The sequence below is a fragment of the Nicotiana tabacum genome, chromosome 8 (assembly GCF_000715075.1).
Source record: "Nicotiana tabacum cultivar K326 chromosome 8, ASM71507v2, whole genome shotgun sequence".
In the NCBI taxonomy this organism is placed as follows: Eukaryota; Viridiplantae; Streptophyta; class Magnoliopsida; order Solanales; family Solanaceae; genus Nicotiana; species Nicotiana tabacum.
In genome coordinates, this window is record NC_134087.1 from 158,468,960 (window position 1) to 158,488,293 (window position 19,334).

The 19,334-nt window shown below is 36.7% G+C and overlaps 1 protein-coding gene and 1 long non-coding RNA gene across 2 annotated transcripts; one reads left to right on the forward strand and one right to left on the reverse strand.

The window, feature by feature from the left end:
* The first annotated feature begins 1,089 nt into the window (after positions 1-1,089).
* Positions 1,090-5,898, forward strand: LOC107817675 (uncharacterized). The gene is made up of 4 exons (XR_001655257.2): positions 1,090-1,461; positions 3,917-3,995; positions 5,183-5,282; positions 5,362-5,898. It is a non-coding gene; the product is annotated as an uncharacterized LOC107817675 (long non-coding RNA).
* Positions 5,899-13,507: 7,609 nt separating this feature from the next.
* LOC142162844 (uncharacterized) lies at positions 13,508-18,848 on the reverse strand. Its single transcript, XM_075219821.1, has 2 exons — positions 13,867-18,848; positions 13,508-13,767 (listed from the first exon to the last, which is right to left on the reverse strand). Exon 1 carries the CDS (start codon positions 16,057-16,059, stop codon positions 14,932-14,934), a length of 1,128 nt encoding a protein of 375 aa, XP_075075922.1. The 5' UTR covers positions 16,060-18,848; the 3' UTR covers positions 13,508-13,767; positions 13,867-14,931.
* Between the last annotated feature and the right edge of the window lie 486 nt (positions 18,849-19,334).

The following is a 19,334-nucleotide window of genomic DNA, read 5'->3' on the forward strand; positions in this document are numbered from 1 at the left end:
AGGGTCATCATCATTATGATCAACCTCATTTGATACATCATCTTGTACCAATAAATTTAATCTAGTTGGTATATGACTTTCTCGTGTAGACCTTCTAAGAGGTATGTGTACAACCTTTTCACCTTGTGTTGGATTTGGTTATTGATCAATTTGGTTTGGAACTGGTTTATTAATTAACCTGTTCTTGAACTTCATTTAGTACTTGAACTTCAACCATTGAATATGACAACTTCAAAACATCCAATAAAGGTTCTTCAACTTGGGTCTCATGATCTTTATATTGTGTTATTCATTAGTTTTTTGAACTTCATCAAGTTCTATTTCTCCATTATAATTTTCTTCTAATAGAAATTCCCTTTCCAAAAAGGTTGCTCCTCTGTCCACAAACACTTTATGGTCAGAAGGGTGATAGAAATAATATCTCATTGTTTCCTTGGGGTACCCAATGAACCTACACTTATCAGATCTTGAGTCAAGTTTATCAGACTGCAATCTCTTAACATAAGCTGGACAACCCCAAACTTTAATATGTTTAAGGTTAGGCTTACATCCTTTCCATTTCTCATATGGTGTTGTAGAGACTGACTTAGTGTGAACTTTATTTAGTAAGTATGTTGCTGCTTCCAAAGCATATGCCCATAAATTTATTGGAAGATCAGTGAACCCCATCATAGATCTCACCATATCTAATAAGGTTCGATTTCTCCTTTCAGACACACCATTATGTTGTGGTGTTACTGGAGGTGTCCACTATGAGAGAATCCCATTCTCACTACAAAAAAAACAGCGTTTAGCGACGGAATTTAGCGACAAGAGATAATCCCTAGCTACATAATGACGGATTAGCAACGCATTTTGTATTTTGTCGCCAAATAAGCTATCAAAAGAATTTGTATCAAATATAGCGACGGATTCGCGACAAAACCTAATATTCATTGCTAAAATTGGCGCTAAATATTACCGCCTTATTTTACCTACAAAATTAACGACGAAAGTGTGGCGACAAAATTTATTACAATCTAGCGACGGCTTTAACGTCAAAAACTCCGTCGCTGCATTCATTTTATTTATCAAGACATTACAAAGGTGATTGCGACAAAATTTTCGTCGCTAGTTTCTTTAAGATAAAGCTTCATTTAGATAATATTAGCGACAAAATTCTGTTCCGTCGCTAGATCTGTTGCTAAAATCTAGTTCCGAAAATTTCATTAGTCATTTTGAGCGACAGAATTCGATCCATCGCTAATTCCGTCGGTAATGTTCTGTCTAAAGATAGGTAACTTGTTAAAAGACAGTCTTTCGAACAATTAGGGCAAACACCCCCTTTCTCTCCTCTCTATGAGACTCCTTCACTACTCTCTAATAATGTGAATTGTTTTCTTCAAATACAAAAAATTGGGCGTGAATCTAGGGTTATTCGAAGTCGTATGTTGCTGCTCCGCAAGATTCTCAGGCGAAAGGGTAAGCTTCTTTGTGATTTCATTCCTGTCTTGTGGATCTGGGCGAGAATCATTGTTCAACTTTTCTAAAACTGAAGTCAGTGAGAGGTTCAATTTTCTGTTAGTAGAAAGTGCTGAATGTTCTTTATTGTTCATTACTTTCTTACTTCTTAAAATTTTCTGAAATGTTGAGTTTGTGGGTTCTGTTGGTTAAATTGTTTGTTCATCTCTGTATTTTGAGCTGAAAATTCTAAATCGTGAGATAATTTTTTGTACCATGTGCCTCTTAACTGAGACTACTTTACTGAGAGTACTTGAAATCTGAAGTATTTTCTAGTGTTCTGATTGTTTATGTCATATTGCCTAAATGAGTGCTTCAATCTCAAATGTTGTCTTGTGACCTGGTATATTATCTTGTGTTGCCTATGTTTTTCTTGACTGAGTTCTTTGAATGTTATAATTTTTATATGATTTGAGGCATTATCTTGGACTCTCTGTGTTTTAAAAAGCTTGTGATAATTGGTTGAGTCTGTTTGGCCAGACTGTTTGGTTGAGTCTGTTTGGCCAGACTGTTTGGTTGAGTCTGTTTGTCTAGACTGTTTGGTTGAGCATTAAGTTGAATATTTTTGTTCAAACCTCTATGGAGGAACTAAGATCAATGGTCATTGACCTTTGCTGTGGATTCAACTTCACTACAAGGGGTACTGCTCGGGCCCTAGAGTGTTGTTGCATGCACCAACACAAGCTCTTGTAATTTCAGTAGTTTTCCTAGTTCTAATATGGGTGATGTTCATAGCATTACTGTTTTTTTATGTGTAGTTTTTCTCTTTACATCTTCTAGCTAGATCCCATGCCAATGAGTTGAGAATCATAGCAGATTCCATTTGCATCCAAATACCTGATCACCATCATGAGTACAAATATTACCAACACTTGTTCACCACCATGTATTGTAGCAAAGCATCTGTCTCCCAACTACCATCTGGTACAGAGTAGCCACTTTTTGTCTTATATGTATAATGTAATTTTCTGGCAAAGGGGGTCGTAAACCTCCTTCCGCCCCTGGCTGTGTTGTACATACACTTGGGACCTTTGCTATTTGAGGTCTAAAACTTACCTTTTTAGTCCTTGATTTTGTCTTGTAGAGGAGAATCAAGAATCTGAGACTGTACATATATGTGGATAATGAGTTCTTCCGATCCTATATATGTAAATGAAATAAAAGTTCAGCTATCAAGAAGGAATCTCTTGTACTTATTTAGAGTTTTGTTTATAAAAAAGCATATGTATAAAGTTTGTTGCTTATCTTATAAGAATCTTATGTTAACTGCATATTTGGTGTCTGGAATCAGTACTGAAGAAATGTGTTTTAAGCATCTTTTTTATTTTATGCTTTATAGATATGGATCTTGAAACAATTTTGACCTTATAATATGCAATTTGATGGAAGTTTGTATTAAAGCAGCTGGTTTAATTTAGTATATCATTTTTCTCTTCTTTTTTTGATATGAAATATCGGACAACTTTGAAATACGTTTCTTGAGTACTTTGGAATATTTACCTAAGACATTCATTGGAATTTTTAAGGAGGTATATTATTAGGCTATTAGCATATACTTTAGAATTTAGCTTTTTTTATTAAGCAGCAACTAAAGGTCCAGAAGACATGTTGATTTGGAACTTTACGAGTTGCAAATCAGCTACATACTCTTAATTAAAGAAAATAATTAGAGAACAAAGTTTTTATAGAATGGTTATTGTCTCTTTATACTTAATTCCTTTCCCTTGAAACAAGTTTGCCTGCCTAATCTCAACTTTTCTGTCCCGTGGGGATCTCTTTTCTTATTTAATATATTTAGACAACTTTTCTATGAAGCAAGAGAGTGCAGAAAAGTTTATAAATTACATTTTAGGGCATTCTAATTGGTATCATTTTTTACTTATGTAATCATCAATATATAGCATTTCATTTGTCTATTTAAGGTTCTTATTTTGGTCAAAGAAAGGAGCTGAGAATTACTAACACCCCAATCTTGGAATGAAAACAATTCTCAGCTTATTCTGATGTCAACTTGTTATTCATTTTAGAAAGCATTCTGATGTCTTATTAAACAAGGAAAGGCTTAGTCATTTAACTGAAGAAATCTTATGGTTAACTTTCTGTTATTTAGATTTCTGTATGTTCTTCATTTTGATTGTTTTTTTAATATTAGTAAAAAAGTGGACATCTGATTCTTTATTTTTCTTAATGTTTGTACATCTGATAGTGCCATTACTAGCATTAAAATAGTCATCCTCAATTAAAGTTATTCTGTTTTATTCTAATAAATTTATGCTGTTAATAGTTGAACTTGTTTGTTCTTGCTTCTGTTAATGGTTCATTTGTTTCCATGTACTTAGTTATTCTGTTGTTCTTATAAGAGCTCATAAACATATTTTCATACAAGAGATTCTCACTTTATTTTTATACTGCTCAGGTTAAGTTGGAGCAGCCCATTGCAGGCCAAGAAAAGGAGCAATTGGAAGAGATTCTCACTTTATTTTTATACTACTCAGGTTATTTTTATAGTGCTCTTACTAGCATTAAAATAGTCTCTTTGTATCAATTTATAGTGTCTCTTTGCATTGTTTCATATCCTTCTTTTATTTATTTATTTTATAGATATGCCTCGAGGTAGAGGTCGAGGTAGCGCAGCCATCCTCACCTTTCTTAAGTCTGCCTCTTCCTCACCACTGTTGTAAATGACATCAAAATAAAATCCTTTGTTGGTCTGCTGTATATAACAACTGTGTGTGAAATAGAGAAAAAGCTGGCATAAAAGGGACTTTACGGCTCAAATAGACATAGATTGTTGTTGTACCTATATGGAACCTGCAATGCAGTCTGGAAACCAGATTTCTCATACAAAGCTCCATATGTTTCCAGGTCTTCCTTAGAGAACCGTTTTTGCATGTTGTGACCTGGAAATAATTTATGTGACCAATGTGACTTTGTTGTATGTTTCTGCCTTCTGTTGATTTCGAAAGCTTTGCCGTCTTTGCATGCTACTACTTTGTATTCACCCATATTTGCAAGTATTAGTTTCTCTCCATTGATGACTATTGCTGAAGCTGAACCCATGTTCCAGGTCTTCTCTAGTTGTTCTGTTTTCCTTACTTTAGCTTTAGCATGCATATGTGCCTTTTTCAATGTTTCCTTGCTTCTCTTCTTCATCTGTGACTGAAATAAATAGGCACAAAAGATTAGCTAAACCTCTTAAATACATTTTTCATATTCTGTGCCTCTTGGCTATAATAATCAGCATACATAATCCCCTTGTTCTACTAAATACATCATAGGAACAAAGTTATTTACCCAACTCTTTTCTTTTTTAATGGTCTTAGCCTAGTTATACAACAATGTTTTGCAACTCTATCAGCATAGGTTCAGTCTAATAGCTACATCATTTTGGCCTTTCTAGTGTTTTGGAATTTTGCCTGCTTTCTGGATATCTCTCAATGAATTACTGATACTTATTTTGGCAATTCCTCAATGGGGTCATTTGATGGTCAGTTTCATTGGTTGCTTGTCCTACCAGGAATAATTTCATTGGTTAATTGTCGTCCATGTAGTTCCACATATAGTTGCAATCCCTAACTAGAATATGGATTGTTCCTAGAGTATTATTGTTGCTATTAGTTCCTAATTGCCCAACTATACCCTTTAGTTGCTCTATCTTCTTAATTGAATAACTTTTGTGTAGGCTATTAAAAAGGGTCGAGATCCAACACCAAGTGTGTTGCATTTGCACGTCCATACACATGGTAATGATGGAACATCTTTTGTTGCCCTGAATCGTACATGTAAGATAACTTTTTAATTGACTTTACTTTCATATAGTTTTTTCATTTTGATTGAATGTTCTTATTAACTCTTATACAGGAAAAATATCAGGAGAAATTACAACAACAAACACAAACTCAATCTGGTATTGATCAGTGTAAAGTATATTATCAAGTCGTGGGAGGAGAAAAGAAAAGAAGAGTATATGGTCTTGGATCGCAAGCAAAATGCTACTACGGGCCAAATCTTCATGGCTCTTTTGGATCTGATGCTACATCGTCAACAACACCTCCAAATTCTCAATCAACACCGACAGGGTATCTGGATGAGTTAGTGATGCGATTGATTCCTACACTGATAGATCATATAGTTCCTGTAATCGTTGAGCGGGTACGCGAATTAGTTTCCTTACCCTCGCATAAGCCAAATACTGATCTGGCACCTACAGTTCCAACATCTTCTACTGCTGCTAACATTGATGAGGTTCATGCATTGGGTTCTGATGATGACCGTAACTCTCCAGCCTAGCATAGTTAGCTTACTTTGTTTGGACATTATTGTTGGTCCTTGTGGATTTTTTGTACTTAATGATACTGTTATATGCATTATGCTATATATTTTGGATCTTGTTGAATATATTGTTAATTTATATTAATATCAGTGACTTTTTATTAAGTGTATTTAATAGCTTTTATGTAATATGCTTGAACAGAGTGTATTTAAAATAATAAATAAAAAGAATTTTAAAAATCAGCAATATAGTAAAAATAAATTAGCGACGGATACGTTCCGTAGCTAAAATTATCACGTAAAATTAAATTTTGCGACGAATTGGCGACAAAAGGTTTTGTTGCAAAAAGCAGGGACAATTAGCTATAACATGGCTAGCGACGGACAATTTCGTCGCTATAAGAACAAATGACGAATTTTATTATGTATTGCAGCAACGAAAGGCGTCAAAATAGCGACAGAAACAAGCTATATAGCGACAGATAGTTCCCTCGCTAAACTTTGCTACAGAAACATGTCGTCGCTAATCCATCGCTAGTTCTGCGACGGATTGGTGTTTTCCGTCGCTATAAGCCTAGAAACGAGCATTTTAGGGACCAACTTGAATCTATCGCTATTCCGTCGCTAAACAACTTTAGCGACGGAATACATTGATTTAGCGACGGAATGCGGCCGTCGCTAAACGCTATTTTTTGTAGTGTCTCTTTGAGATACTTAGTAAAATCTTCACTAAGATATTCTCCACCTCTATCAGACCTTAGTACCTTGATACTTTTACCCGTCTGTTTTTCAACTTCACTACGGAACCTTTTGAACATTTCAAAAGATTCAGATTTGTGTTTCATAAGATACACAAATCCATATCTTGACATATCATCAGTGAAAGTGATGAAGTAAGAATATTCACCTCTAGCTTGAATTTTCATGGGCCCACAAACATCTGTATGAATTAGTCCCAATAATTCAGTAGTTCTTTCTCCACTTCCAGTAAATGAAGATTTGGTCATTTTTCCTTTGAGACAAGATTCACAAGTCAGATATGATTCAAAATCATATTTGTCAAGGTACCCTTCCTTGTACAACTTGTTAATTATTTTCTCTCTAATGTGACCAAGCCTACAATGCCAAAGGTATGTATGATTTACTTGATCATCTCTTTTTCTCTTAAGACTTGAAACATGCATAATTGAATTAGAATTCACATTAGGTAAGACATAAACATCATGTTGGAGATAGCCACTCACATATAAATTATCACCATAAGAAATAGAGCAAATACCATTGCCTATATTTATGTGAAAACCACATTTATCTAACATAGAAGCTGAAATTATGTTCGAAACAAATTTAGGAACGTAATAACAATCATCCAACATAAGTACTTTGCTCGTAGGCATTATTAAAGAAATTAACCCTACAGCTATGGCCACAACTTTTGCACCATTTCCAACTTGTAGATTAATTTCTCCTTTCTTCAACCTTCTACTTATTTGGAACCCCTTGTTTCTTATCATTTAGAGTTGTAAGATACTCCAGGCAATTTCTCTTCCAATGTCCTATCTTCTTACAGTAGAAACATTCAGCGTCAGATTGGTCAGCTTTGCCTCTTTTTCCTTTGGGTTTGGTCACACCACCCTTAGGCGCAATAGGTTTCTTCTTGGGTTTAATTTTACTCTTACCCTTCTTCTTAGAAGAGCTTCCAACAAACATGACAATTCTTTTCTTCTTCTCAGATGCAAGTTGATTCTCATAATCAATCAACTTGTTGAGCATCTAAGATCACAATCCATTTTATTCATATTGAAATTAATAACAAATTGTGAAAAGGATTCTGATAGTGACTGTAAGATCAAATCTTGAGAAAGCTCTTTACCCAGTTTGCACCCCAATTTCTCAAGTTCTTCAATAAGATCAATCATACAATTGACATAGGGTCCAACTGGAAAGTTTCCAGTTAATTTGGATCCAAATAAAGCCTTAGATAGCTGGTATCTAGCTGTCCTGCTTTGTGTACCAAACATCTTCTTAAGATGTTCAATGATTGCAGTTGGATCCATATCCTGATGTTTCCTCTGTAGTTCAGAATTCATAGAAGCGAGAATGATGCATTTGGTAGTAAGACATTCTTCCAAGTATTTCTGATAAATCTTGGTGGCATCATCATCATTCTCATCTGGGACTTCCTTGGCAGGCTTATCGATCACATGAATAAGCTTTTTCATGCATGAGAACAATTCTCAAATTTCTGTACCAATCATCAAAGTTTGGTCCTACCAACTTGTTGGTCTCAAGTATTCCACGTAGTGATATAGTAGACATATTGAGAAATCTAAAATATAGAAAAGAAAAGGCAATAATATAAGAACATATTTGCATATATCATAAAGACATGGACTTTTATCTATATGATATTTCCACTAATTATTTTAAACTATTTGCCCTCATTATAGTTTACGAAATCTTTATTTCTGTTAGTGGAGTAAAGAAATTTAACAATATGTATGAGCCCCTTGGATGTCAAGTCATTTCTCACATATATTTTAAAGGTAGGTACTCTTACCAATTGTATCTCTATACAACTTTCTTAAATAGCTCTATGTCAAATAGTCCCCTGATAGTCAGGTCGATCCTATTGGTATAGTTGAGTTCAACCATCATGACAACAAAGAACTTATTAAATTTTATACTTCCCCGGGTAGTCCAGGCGTCTAGTGTAAAATTGAATAATTCTTTCAATCCATACATCTAATGCAATAAATAATTTTAACATATTCTCGAACTATAAGTCTCCTGGTAGTCAGGCCGCTCCTTATAAACAAGAAATAAATAAAATTATTTACCTTGATGGATAGCTCTATAATAAAATATCTTATATTTTATTATTTAAGAACTCAAATTTTAGTAAGAGGGAATTGTTACTAAAACAATTTTTAATAACATGGAGATCAAATCTTTTATAGTATGTGAATTTAGTTCAGGTTGTCTACATGCTTAGTCCTAAATTAATTTATATCACATGTAATAAATAATTCAAAATTATGTAATGAACAAGCACATGACATAAAAACGAAATTCAACATCCTCTAACATGTTTATCTTATATATCACATAAAAAGAATTCTTGCTAGAATATTATTATTAATTAACATCTCATGAACTAATAACAATTAAAAATTAACAATAGAATCATGTAACCTATTATAGATTCTCATTGTATCTAATACAAAATTTTAAATTCAAGTTATGAACTATCTCAATAATTATATGACTGCATTTTTTATCCACAATAAAATAATATCAACATTCAAACGATTTGACTATTGCACAAGACACATGTATTATGGTTTGAACTCTTCAAATATAATATTAAAATATTTCGTAAATAAATTTTAGATACAATAAACCTTGCTCTGATACCACTTGTAGATTGCATATATGTGTTCGTAACACGCAGCGAAAGATAATAACAATCCTAGACAGAACTTTTCGTGTTTAAATTTATTTATATGTCAAAGATCGGATCTAAGACGTACCGGGTGAAGAAAGTCTCGTTTTAAAATTTTTCTTCGATTGTGCGAAGACTCTATGCGTATCCACACCGAGATCGATTCTTTGCTATCAACTCTTTGATCAATTAAAACCCGCGAACAAATTGAATAAATTGTGTGCTGGAATTTTTCTCAAAACTTCCAACCAACTTCTTGACAAAGAAAGTAATTACTTTGTCAAATATATCTCTTTTTGTCTCACTCCCCAAAAATTAAGTGTCTTAACACTTTATTTTGAATGATATTTATACATATAAGTTGCCAACTTTTTCCTATACGGTTTGGGCAAAAAGACAGACTTGTCTTAACAAGTACGGAATTTTTTTTTCTTTCATTACAATATAGTAGAGGTACAATCACATTCCATATATGCATGATGAGTATGAAAACCAATTCACATAATAATTAGACCTTTTCTTTCTTTACAATTTTGCCTTATATAGTAAAGGTATATGCATGATGAGTGTGAAAACCAATTCACATAATAATTGGACCTTTTTCATTCTTTACAATTTTGTTTTATATAGTAAAGGTACAAACACTTTCATATATGCATGATGAGTGTGAAAACCAATTCACAATATTAATAGGATTTCTGTCGTAGAATAAACTTCAATTCCAATTAAAAGAATTTTCGGCAGGCGTGGTTAGTCCTTATGGACTTTCAATTGTTAATCCAATTCATAATTGGATTATTATTTTCCTGTAGGAAAACTTAATCCCATTTCAAATGGGTTTCATGAAAGCCACACGTTATTTTCTAATCCAATTCTAAATTAGATTATAGAACTAACTAATCATATTATATATGCAACTTAATATTAATACATATATACATATATACATACATACATACATACATACATACATACATATATATATATATATATATATATATATATATATATATATATATATATATATATATATATATATATATATATATATGATACCATTATTTATTTCAACCAAGATATATTATTTAATTTTCTATTCCAAATAGAAAACTTTAATTTGTTCACAATATTAATTATATCCTCTGTGCTAGCAAAGAATATAATAATATTTCATTTGGACTAATAACTAAATTTATTTGACTAATTAAATTCTTTAATTTAATTACTAAATAATAAAGCAATTAATCCTTTAGCAAAGATCAGAACCCTCGTTAGTGTGTGACCCCATAGGTTCATTACTAAATCGGTAGTAAATTGATCACATCAATATACTAATCAAGGGTGGCGTCTAGCAACACTCCTTAATGACCGGATAACATGAAGTATACAATTTACTCTCAAGAACCAGTAGAAGAATAATGTAGTAATTCCTTATGTCCTTATAGCTCTGGATCACCCTAGGATATGGTTCAACTGTCAAATCCAATAGGCAACTAACTATGTGTTCATGTCAAATAAAATCGACCATTGAATGACCTAAGAAACTCATTTCTTCTTTCATTCAATTGCCCTGGTCAAGGTCTTAGTTTGGTCATTTATAATTTATGACAACATGAAGCTTAAACTCATTACCAAGAGTTGACAGATTCCATCTTGGATCAATCACTAATTCTACAAGTAGTTAACCGTACCCAATATCCTTTCAACTATCGCCCTAGGGTCATAGGTGTCTAGTATCAAAGCACAATAAATAACTTGTCAATTACTATGACGATCTCAGGTCAAAGGAAATTCTTACATCACATTCTTCAAGAGAATATCCTATTGACAGTTTATGGTAATTCTAACCATTAGGAATTATCCAATGAGTCGGTTCAATGATCATATCTTTATATGCATCATCTATCTATGCGAATTAGTTAATGAGATCAACTAATCTTTATCCTATAAAGACGATCACATAAATATTGATCTTACCAGATTACCAATGTCCAAATTAATAATCCTACGATCAAGAACAAATTTAGATTAAATTATAAGAAACTTGACTCTCATTATCATGATCTCCATCACAATGTCAAATCTCAATAATTTAATCAAGGACCTTATCAAGTTAATCAAATAATTAATAATAACTATGATAAAAGAATATCAAATGCCATATATATTTTATATCAAATAAAAAATATGTTCAAATCATCAAATATGATATTGGATCTAGGGCATATATATTATATCCCTAACAAACAATCCCTGATATCGTGCCCATGGAGTTAAAGAAGAAAAATGACTTTAATGTCAAAGAGAACTTGATAGGGGATCGAAATGCTCCCATATTCATCTATTCAATGCTTATTACTAGTGACATCCTACCCCAGGTTCGAACGTATTGTGGATATGAGAGTCGGACAGAAGGACATACCATCATCGTCCTAGACACTCATTCATATTCATGTATCCGTTTACTATAGGGTTCCCTCTCCCCATTGATAACGTGGCTGCCGAATTCTGTGTCTAGTCTCTGCCACCTGGCAGAAAAGGCCGGCGTTGATTTTTCCTTTCAACATATTCTTCATCTTTACTCCCCCAAGATCAAACGAGAGGGTGAAATCAACATGGCGCAACGAGGTTCAAAGGCTCTGATATCTGACAACAGAGATGACTTCGACCTTTAATGGTTTGACAGATACTTGGTAGCTCCAACCAACTTTATTTATGCAACTACAAGGTCCATTTCCTAGAAAAGTGGAATCATAATCGTGAGTATTCGAGTCACTCTATCTTAGTATTATGCCTCAGATTATTTTTGACCTTTGATGTTTTGAAGCCATCGCAGTGCCTTTCTAAAGAGCGTTGGACACTGAAGAATGGGTATCCAAGATCTTGCGAGTTTCGGTCAACTGATGAAGTCCATATTCACTATTAAAAAGTAAATGGACACGATCACATGCAATATAATTTACCCAACTAAAAGTCGAGGTCGAATCCCACAGAGAATAATATGTAGGCGATTAGGAATATAAGAGAATTATAACTTATTATGTAATGCCAAACACTTAGAATTGAGTTGAGAAAATATTTATACCTAAATGAGGAAATGTTAACTAACCTAGAAAGCAAGTAAAATGATCAATCAAGTATGGATGCATCGGGAATTACACTCAAGTAATGATCCAATGTATTTCCCGATATTACAAATATGAGCGAGTTTATGTTAATTAGTCTCGGGTAATAATTCTATATTATCTTCTTTCGAAGACTAACAAGACTTCCTAATTGAATTATCCCTAAAACAATTAAGAGATTAAGCACACCCGATTATGGCTACAAGTAGTTCAATCCTATCCCTATGTAGAATCTATAAAATGAGGGTTAAAGCCTCAAGTTCTTGTTAATTAATCTTTCCCAACCCCAATAATCTTTCCGAAAATTAATTCGGAGTTAATGGGTGAGTCCTAGGGTTAGCTAAACCCTTTGGAAACATTAAAGAACAAGAATAATTAAAGTAACAATAACTCACTTCATAAAAGGATAAAAATCATTCATTACATAAACACAACAAGGTATTTAATCGACACTTTAAATATGATTATTTTTATAAACAAGATTCAAGTGTTGAAGACAATACTACACACTTAGATATTCAATACAAAGCAAGGAAATGAAGAAATGAGTACAAAGGAGTAAGAAATTCTTAACCACAATCTTCAAATTTTCAAAATCTAGGTATAAGTGTATAAACCCTAGCTTTCAACCTTGTTCTCTCTAGTCCTAAGGCTGAAATAAGCCAAAAGATATCCCAAAGATCTGCTAGGTCGTGTATTAAAAGGTTTTGGGGATTAAAAACGTAAAATTTCATTTTTGCCCAGAACTGCCTAGAAAATATTCTATGCGTTCGCATAGCTCAGTTGACCAGTCGCTGACCAGGCTTTCTTCTTTACGTTCGCACTGGTTAACACACGTTTGCGTAGTTTTGCCATCGTTGACTTCTGCGATCGCGTGCAGTTTCTTGCGATCGCATAGGGTAATCATTGGTAATGGTCCATTTTTCCTTTTTAGCACTTTTTGACTTATTTTCTTCTATATCTTCTCCAAATCATATGATACCTGAAATATGCCAATAAACCTCAAAAAATATCTTAATTTCTCATCAAAATCATACAAAAGCCGAAGTATTAAGAAGAGATAAGTTGGTAAAATACCAACTTACCGAAACCCCAAACTTAAACTATTGCTTGTCCCCAAGCAATTCAAAAACTAAGAACATCCTTCACTAAAATCATCGATTAAGCTCAATGGCATACCAAGCATCATTTCAAGTCAAAAAGGTACAAATTAAACACAATCTAATGACTTTGGTTGGTACCAACAACTAATCCAAAGCATATGAATCACCAACTTCTCGCAAATTTTATTTCAATTCAAGTGCTCAAACACTACATTAATCAAAGTGGCAACCAAGTCATGACGCTAAAGCTTCAAAATTTGCCTCATTATCACGAACAATTTTGACTTGTTTTCTTCTATATCTTCTCCAAATCATATGATACCTGAAATATGCCAATAAACCTCAGAAAATGTCTAAATTTCTCATCAAAATCATACAAAAGCCTAAGTATTAAGAAGAGATAAGTTGGTAAAATATCAACTTTTCGTCAACTGCTCAAGGACTTGGAAGTTCATTGCTGGTGAGCTCGGTGGCATTCGAGTGGTGTACCATGGTAACTGTCACAGGAGTGATTTGTGCCACTCGAAATCAGTCCGAGGTTCACCTCCGTGCGGCAGTCAAGCCCAGCCTTGACTTCAGCCTTTCCAACACTTAGTTTTATTTTTAGGGACGTTTGAACTTGAAATGAAAATAGGCAGCAAAATCTGTAAATAAAGGCACACGATATACAGGAATTTCTTCCCAACTTGTATTAATGAGTGAATACAAGAACACAAAAGCCAACCCTATGGCCAAGACAAAGAATTCCCTAATTCCCTGCCCCAAAATAGTTTTCCCACCCTTAGGAAAATACTTAGACGATTTTTGGCTAACAATGTCTTCGACTAAGTTTCTGCCCCGTTTTGGACAGCCTAGGCAAATATTTAAAGGCTACAAATCAGTTGACAAAGCCCCAACTGATGGGCAACAAGTTAAGACAAAGTACAAAAACGTGGGCACACTTTTAGGCCATGATCAGCATGTCTTAGAAGAGGTTGCAACCGCCAACTGCTTCCCATGTGCTTGGCACATGTTTTTCCAACTGCTGCTTGTGCACAGCTTGGTCCGATTTCGCCCAGCTGCTTTGTGCCAAGGCTGGCATTGCGCCCAACCTTGTCTTTGACACTGCTCCACGCCAATGTCATTGTCACAGCTCGCCATCCACTGACTTAGCCGCACACGTTCATTGTCAAAGCTGCCCGCCCATGTCAAGTCGCCCCCAACTTGATCAAATCTGTCCGTATCATTTGCCATTGCTTGTCCCGCCTTGCCTTGCCTTGCCTTGCCATGTCTTTGCCCCTGCTTGACATGGCATTGCCTTGCTATTGTTTTGCCAACCCGCACGTCTAAGTAGAATGCCCTTTGCTTCCGTTCAAGGTGCGTTTGTCCAACCCCGCATTGTCCGTCATGCCGAGCAGCCCTTCATGATGTTGCCCCATTTTTCAGGTTGTGTGCCAAGGCCATCATGAAAATCCTTGCCACAACCCACACCTGCCGAGGACCTTTGTCAGGGGGTTAACAAACCACCCCCACCAGAAGAATTCGTTGTCCTCGACGAAGTAGCTTCCGCATTTTTCAGCACCACCATAGGTCCCAAATATGCTGTTGCTTGAACATGATCTTCTTCGTTTTGTTCATCTTCACTCTTTTCTTCTTCAAACAACGCTGAAAGCTTTTCAATTCTCGGACAATCCCTCGCCATGTGTGGTCCTTTGCAAATAAAACAGCCATCAAACTTGCTGTTTTGTCCCTTGTTTGTCGAAGATCCAGCACATTGCTTTCCCTTCTCATTGCCATTGCCCTCAATAGCATTTCCCTTGTCATTTTTGTTTTTCCTCCATTCTTTTCCCTTGTCCTTGTTCCCGTTTTTGGACTTTAAAGTAGTAGAGAAATCAGAACCATGTTGTCCCAACCGGAAATCACCCAACGCATCCGCAGTAGCAATGACACTAGGAAGATCTTTCACATTTTGCCTTCGGAGTTCCATTTGCGCCCACGACTGCAACCCGTAAAGGAAATTATGCAGCTTGTCCTCCTCAGACATGTTGCTAATATCCAGCATCAAAGAACTAAAATCCTTGACGTAATCCCTGACCGTTCCAGTTTGTTTCAACTTCTTCAAACGATCTCTAGCAATCCAGCCCGCATTGCTAGGAAAGAATTGATCCTTCAACTCTTTCTTCAGCCCTTCCCAAGAGTCAATCTTCGGCCTACCAGCACTTACATCATCTGCCACGCGCGTACGCCACCATAGCTTCGCATCATCCACCAAGTACATAGTCGTAATGGGGACTTTGTCTTCATCTTGCACTTTGGCAGCATGGAAGTACTGTTCCATATCCCACAGGAAGTTTTCAAGTTTCTTGGCACTCCTTGCGCCATTGAACTCTTTAGGCTCCGGAATTCTGACCTTGGTACGATCTGCCCCACGCTGTGCTTCATCATTGCCAACAGCACGACGCAGCAACCCATTTTCCGTTTTCAGATCTGTGCACTCCTGGCTCAGTCTGTTCATTTCGGCCTCAAGATAGGCGAGACGAGTTAAGATAGTCAGAAATTGATCCCCATCAACAGTTCCGACAAGTGCCTCTAATGCAGCAACCTTTTCCCTTAGTTCTGCGTTGCCACCAGCCATTCTTCACAAAATTCAACCAATGAACGTTGTGTCTTCGCCCCGATCCAGCCATGCTCTGATACCAGTTGTCACAGGGGTGATTTGTGCCACTCGAAATCAGTCCGAGGTTCACCTTCGTGCGGCAGTCAAGCCCAGCCTTGACTTCAGCCTTTCCAACACTTAGTTTTATTTTTAGGGACGTTTGAACTTGAAATGAAAATAGGCAGCAAAATCTGTAAATAAAGGCACACGATATACAGGAATTTCTTCCCAACTTGTATTAATGAGTGAATACAAGAACACAAAAGCCAACCCTATGGCCAAGACAAAGAATTCCCTAATTCCCTGCCCCAAAATAGTTTTCCCACCCTTAGGAAAATACTTAGACGATTTTTGGCTAACAATGCCTTCGACTAAGTTTCTGCCCCGTTTTGGACAGCCTAGGCAAATATTTAAAGGCTACAAATCAGTTGACAAAGCCCCAACTGATGAGCAACAAGTTAAGACAAAGTACAAAAACGTGGGCACACTTTTAGGCCATGATCAGCATGTCTTAGAAGAGGTTGCAACCGCCAACTGCTTCCCATGTGCTTGGCACATGTTTTTCCAACTGCTGCTTGTGCACAGCTTGGTCCGATTTCGCCCAGCTGCTTTGTGCCAAGGCTGGCATTGCGCCCAACCTTGTCTTTGACACTGCTCCGCGCCAATGTCATTGTCACAGCTCGCCATCCACTGACTTAGCCGCACACGTTCATTGTCAAAGCTGCCCGCCCATGTCAAGTCGCCCCCGACTTGATCAAATCTGTCCGTATCATTTGCCATTGCTTGTCCCGCCTTGCCTTGCCTTGCCTTGCCATGTCTTTGCCCCTGCTTGACATGGCATTGCCTTGCTATTGTTTTGCCAACCCGCACGTCTAAGTAGAATGCCCCTTGCTTCCGTTCAAGGTGCGTTTGTCCAACCCCGCATTGTCCGTCATGCCGAGCAGCCCTTCATGATGTTGCCCCATTTTTCAGGTTGTGTGCCAAGGCCATCATGAAAATCCTTGCCACAACCCACACCTGCCGAGGACCTTTGTCAGGGGGTTAACAGTAACCTTTCTATCCTTCTTTGGGTATTTTTAAATTTACGTTATTTGCTTCTCCCATTATTGACTCAAACATGATTCTTGCAAGGATGGGGATCGAGAAGAGAGCCCCTTTTCGAATCCAAGCCCTAGCCAGCTTTCCTTTTGTGTCCGATGCCTCCAGGTTTAGGGAACTGCTTCTTGAAGTGCCACGGGAAGATGATTCCAGACCTTCCACAACATTTTCCCTTCCTATTGCTACCCGAATAAGGTGGATTTCCGGGAGGAGAGCGACGCACCCTAGGGCTGAAGGGGAGATTCCCAAGTGCAGTCCCCAAGATACTCAAAAAGAAAATTCGAAAAGGCCAGTCCAGTCCCAGCCCATCACAATCGACTCCGATGAGGAGATCCCTCATCCTGGGGTTTTGAGAGGCGACAGAATTAATCCCGGAATAGGGATTAATTGCTAGGAAACCCGGCCAAATCGAGGTGGGGAGGGACGCAATGCTTTCCCAAAGTTCAGAGGCTCGACTATCCCCCGTCGAATTATTTGCAGAAGAAGTCCCTTCAAGGGATAATCCTAAAGAGTTGGTTTGGGCTTCGGATAGTTCGGCTCGCCCTACAACCAATGATCAGCGAGTTGTTATCTTTTCTCTGCCCGGCGGGGTAGATATCTTCAGGAATACCAGGCTTGTGGCTGTCCAACTTCCCGAGCTACTAGGCCAATACGAGTGGATTCAAGTTGATTCTATGACTGCCAAGGCCCTGGTGACTCAGATAACTTATGAAACCACTGAGGTAAACTATACTATGGTACCTCTAGCGTGCTTGTTCTATCAAAAATATCTTATTTACTTACTCTCTTTTTAAAAAAAAAAACAACAACACAACTTGTTGCTCTATTCTCGTATGCCTTAAAAAGAGTTTGAGGAGATATGGCATTGGCCAAGGAGGTTGTGAGATACGACCGGATCCTGAAGATCGAGAATGAAAACCTCCAAAAAGAGATCGAGGAGCTCAAGGCTGAGAAGGATGCCCTCCGAATGCGGACGGAAGCCGCAAATAGGAGCGCTGAACAAAAAATGCAAGAATTTTGGCGAGGGAAGCTGCCATACACGTTGAGCAACACAGGGCTTCCAAGAAGATTTCAGCTCTAGAAGGATAGTTGGTTGCGAAGACTATTGCATAGGTGTGGCTAAGGGAAGATTGTTCTTGGTTGGAGGTTGAGTTCTAAGGCCTAAGGTCCGAGAGCAGTCGCGTGAAGGGATTTAATAATACTGATCGAGTATCTGCTCAAGAGGCCTTCGAGAACTTACTGAAAAGGATAACTTTGGATCACGCCTGGGTGGTTGTGGAAACTCGACTCCTTATCCTTCACGAGGCGCATGTTGGTGAGCTGGACATACCCCTCATGATTTCTCACCTTGAGGCCGAGGAGAAGGAGCTATGGGAATTGCTTGACCTTGTTTGACTCGAAATCTAATTTTGGAAGAAACAATTAAATATATATTTTAAGGCCTCTAGCAAGATCCAAAAATTGATTGGGGGAAGCAATAATTGTAAATAACGAATGAAATAAAGTAAAGGTAAAGATAAAGAGAATCTTATTAGAAGTTAGCCTCAATAGGCTGTATCGGCTATTGTGCTAACAATCTCTATGATGATTGAACAATACTAAAGAACAAAATTAAATAAAGAAGATCATTGATAACTTTCCGTTGAATGCTTTTTTCTTTGTTTTTCGATGTCCCTCTCTCGAGACGCAAGGGTGGTACTTATAGTCATAAGAGAGGCACTGCCGCTCTGAGCTTTAAGCCAGCACGCTAGAGAAATGGGTAGTAAAAAATACGATTCTTAATAATAGCAACAACCTCAATGTATCGTTCGATGACCACGATTTCATAGGCGCGATTTACTGGATCTCTGAATATATACGTTCGTCATTTTAGATAAATTGACCCTTCGATAACCACTACTTTCGGAATAAAAGAGTTGTGGAACCTAGCATCAGATCCCTTCATTTATCTCCATTTATGAGTCTTACTTACCATATGGAATTTTCTTAGCATGCCACATCGAAAAGGTAAAATTTATCAATACAATACTCCCAATTCTTAGCACACCTCGTGGTTCCTTTAGCATATTTAATATTGATGGTGACTTACAAGACTCAATCTCATCTCCATTTACACAATAAAATCGAATTTGTAATTAGCTACAAACTCAAAATCC

What these genes read in the sequence shown, in the direction of transcription:
- LOC142162844 (XM_075219821.1), bottom strand. Translation starts at nt 16,059, where the DNA reads ATGGCTGGTGGCAACGCAGAACTAAGGGAAAAGGTTGCTGCATTAGAG.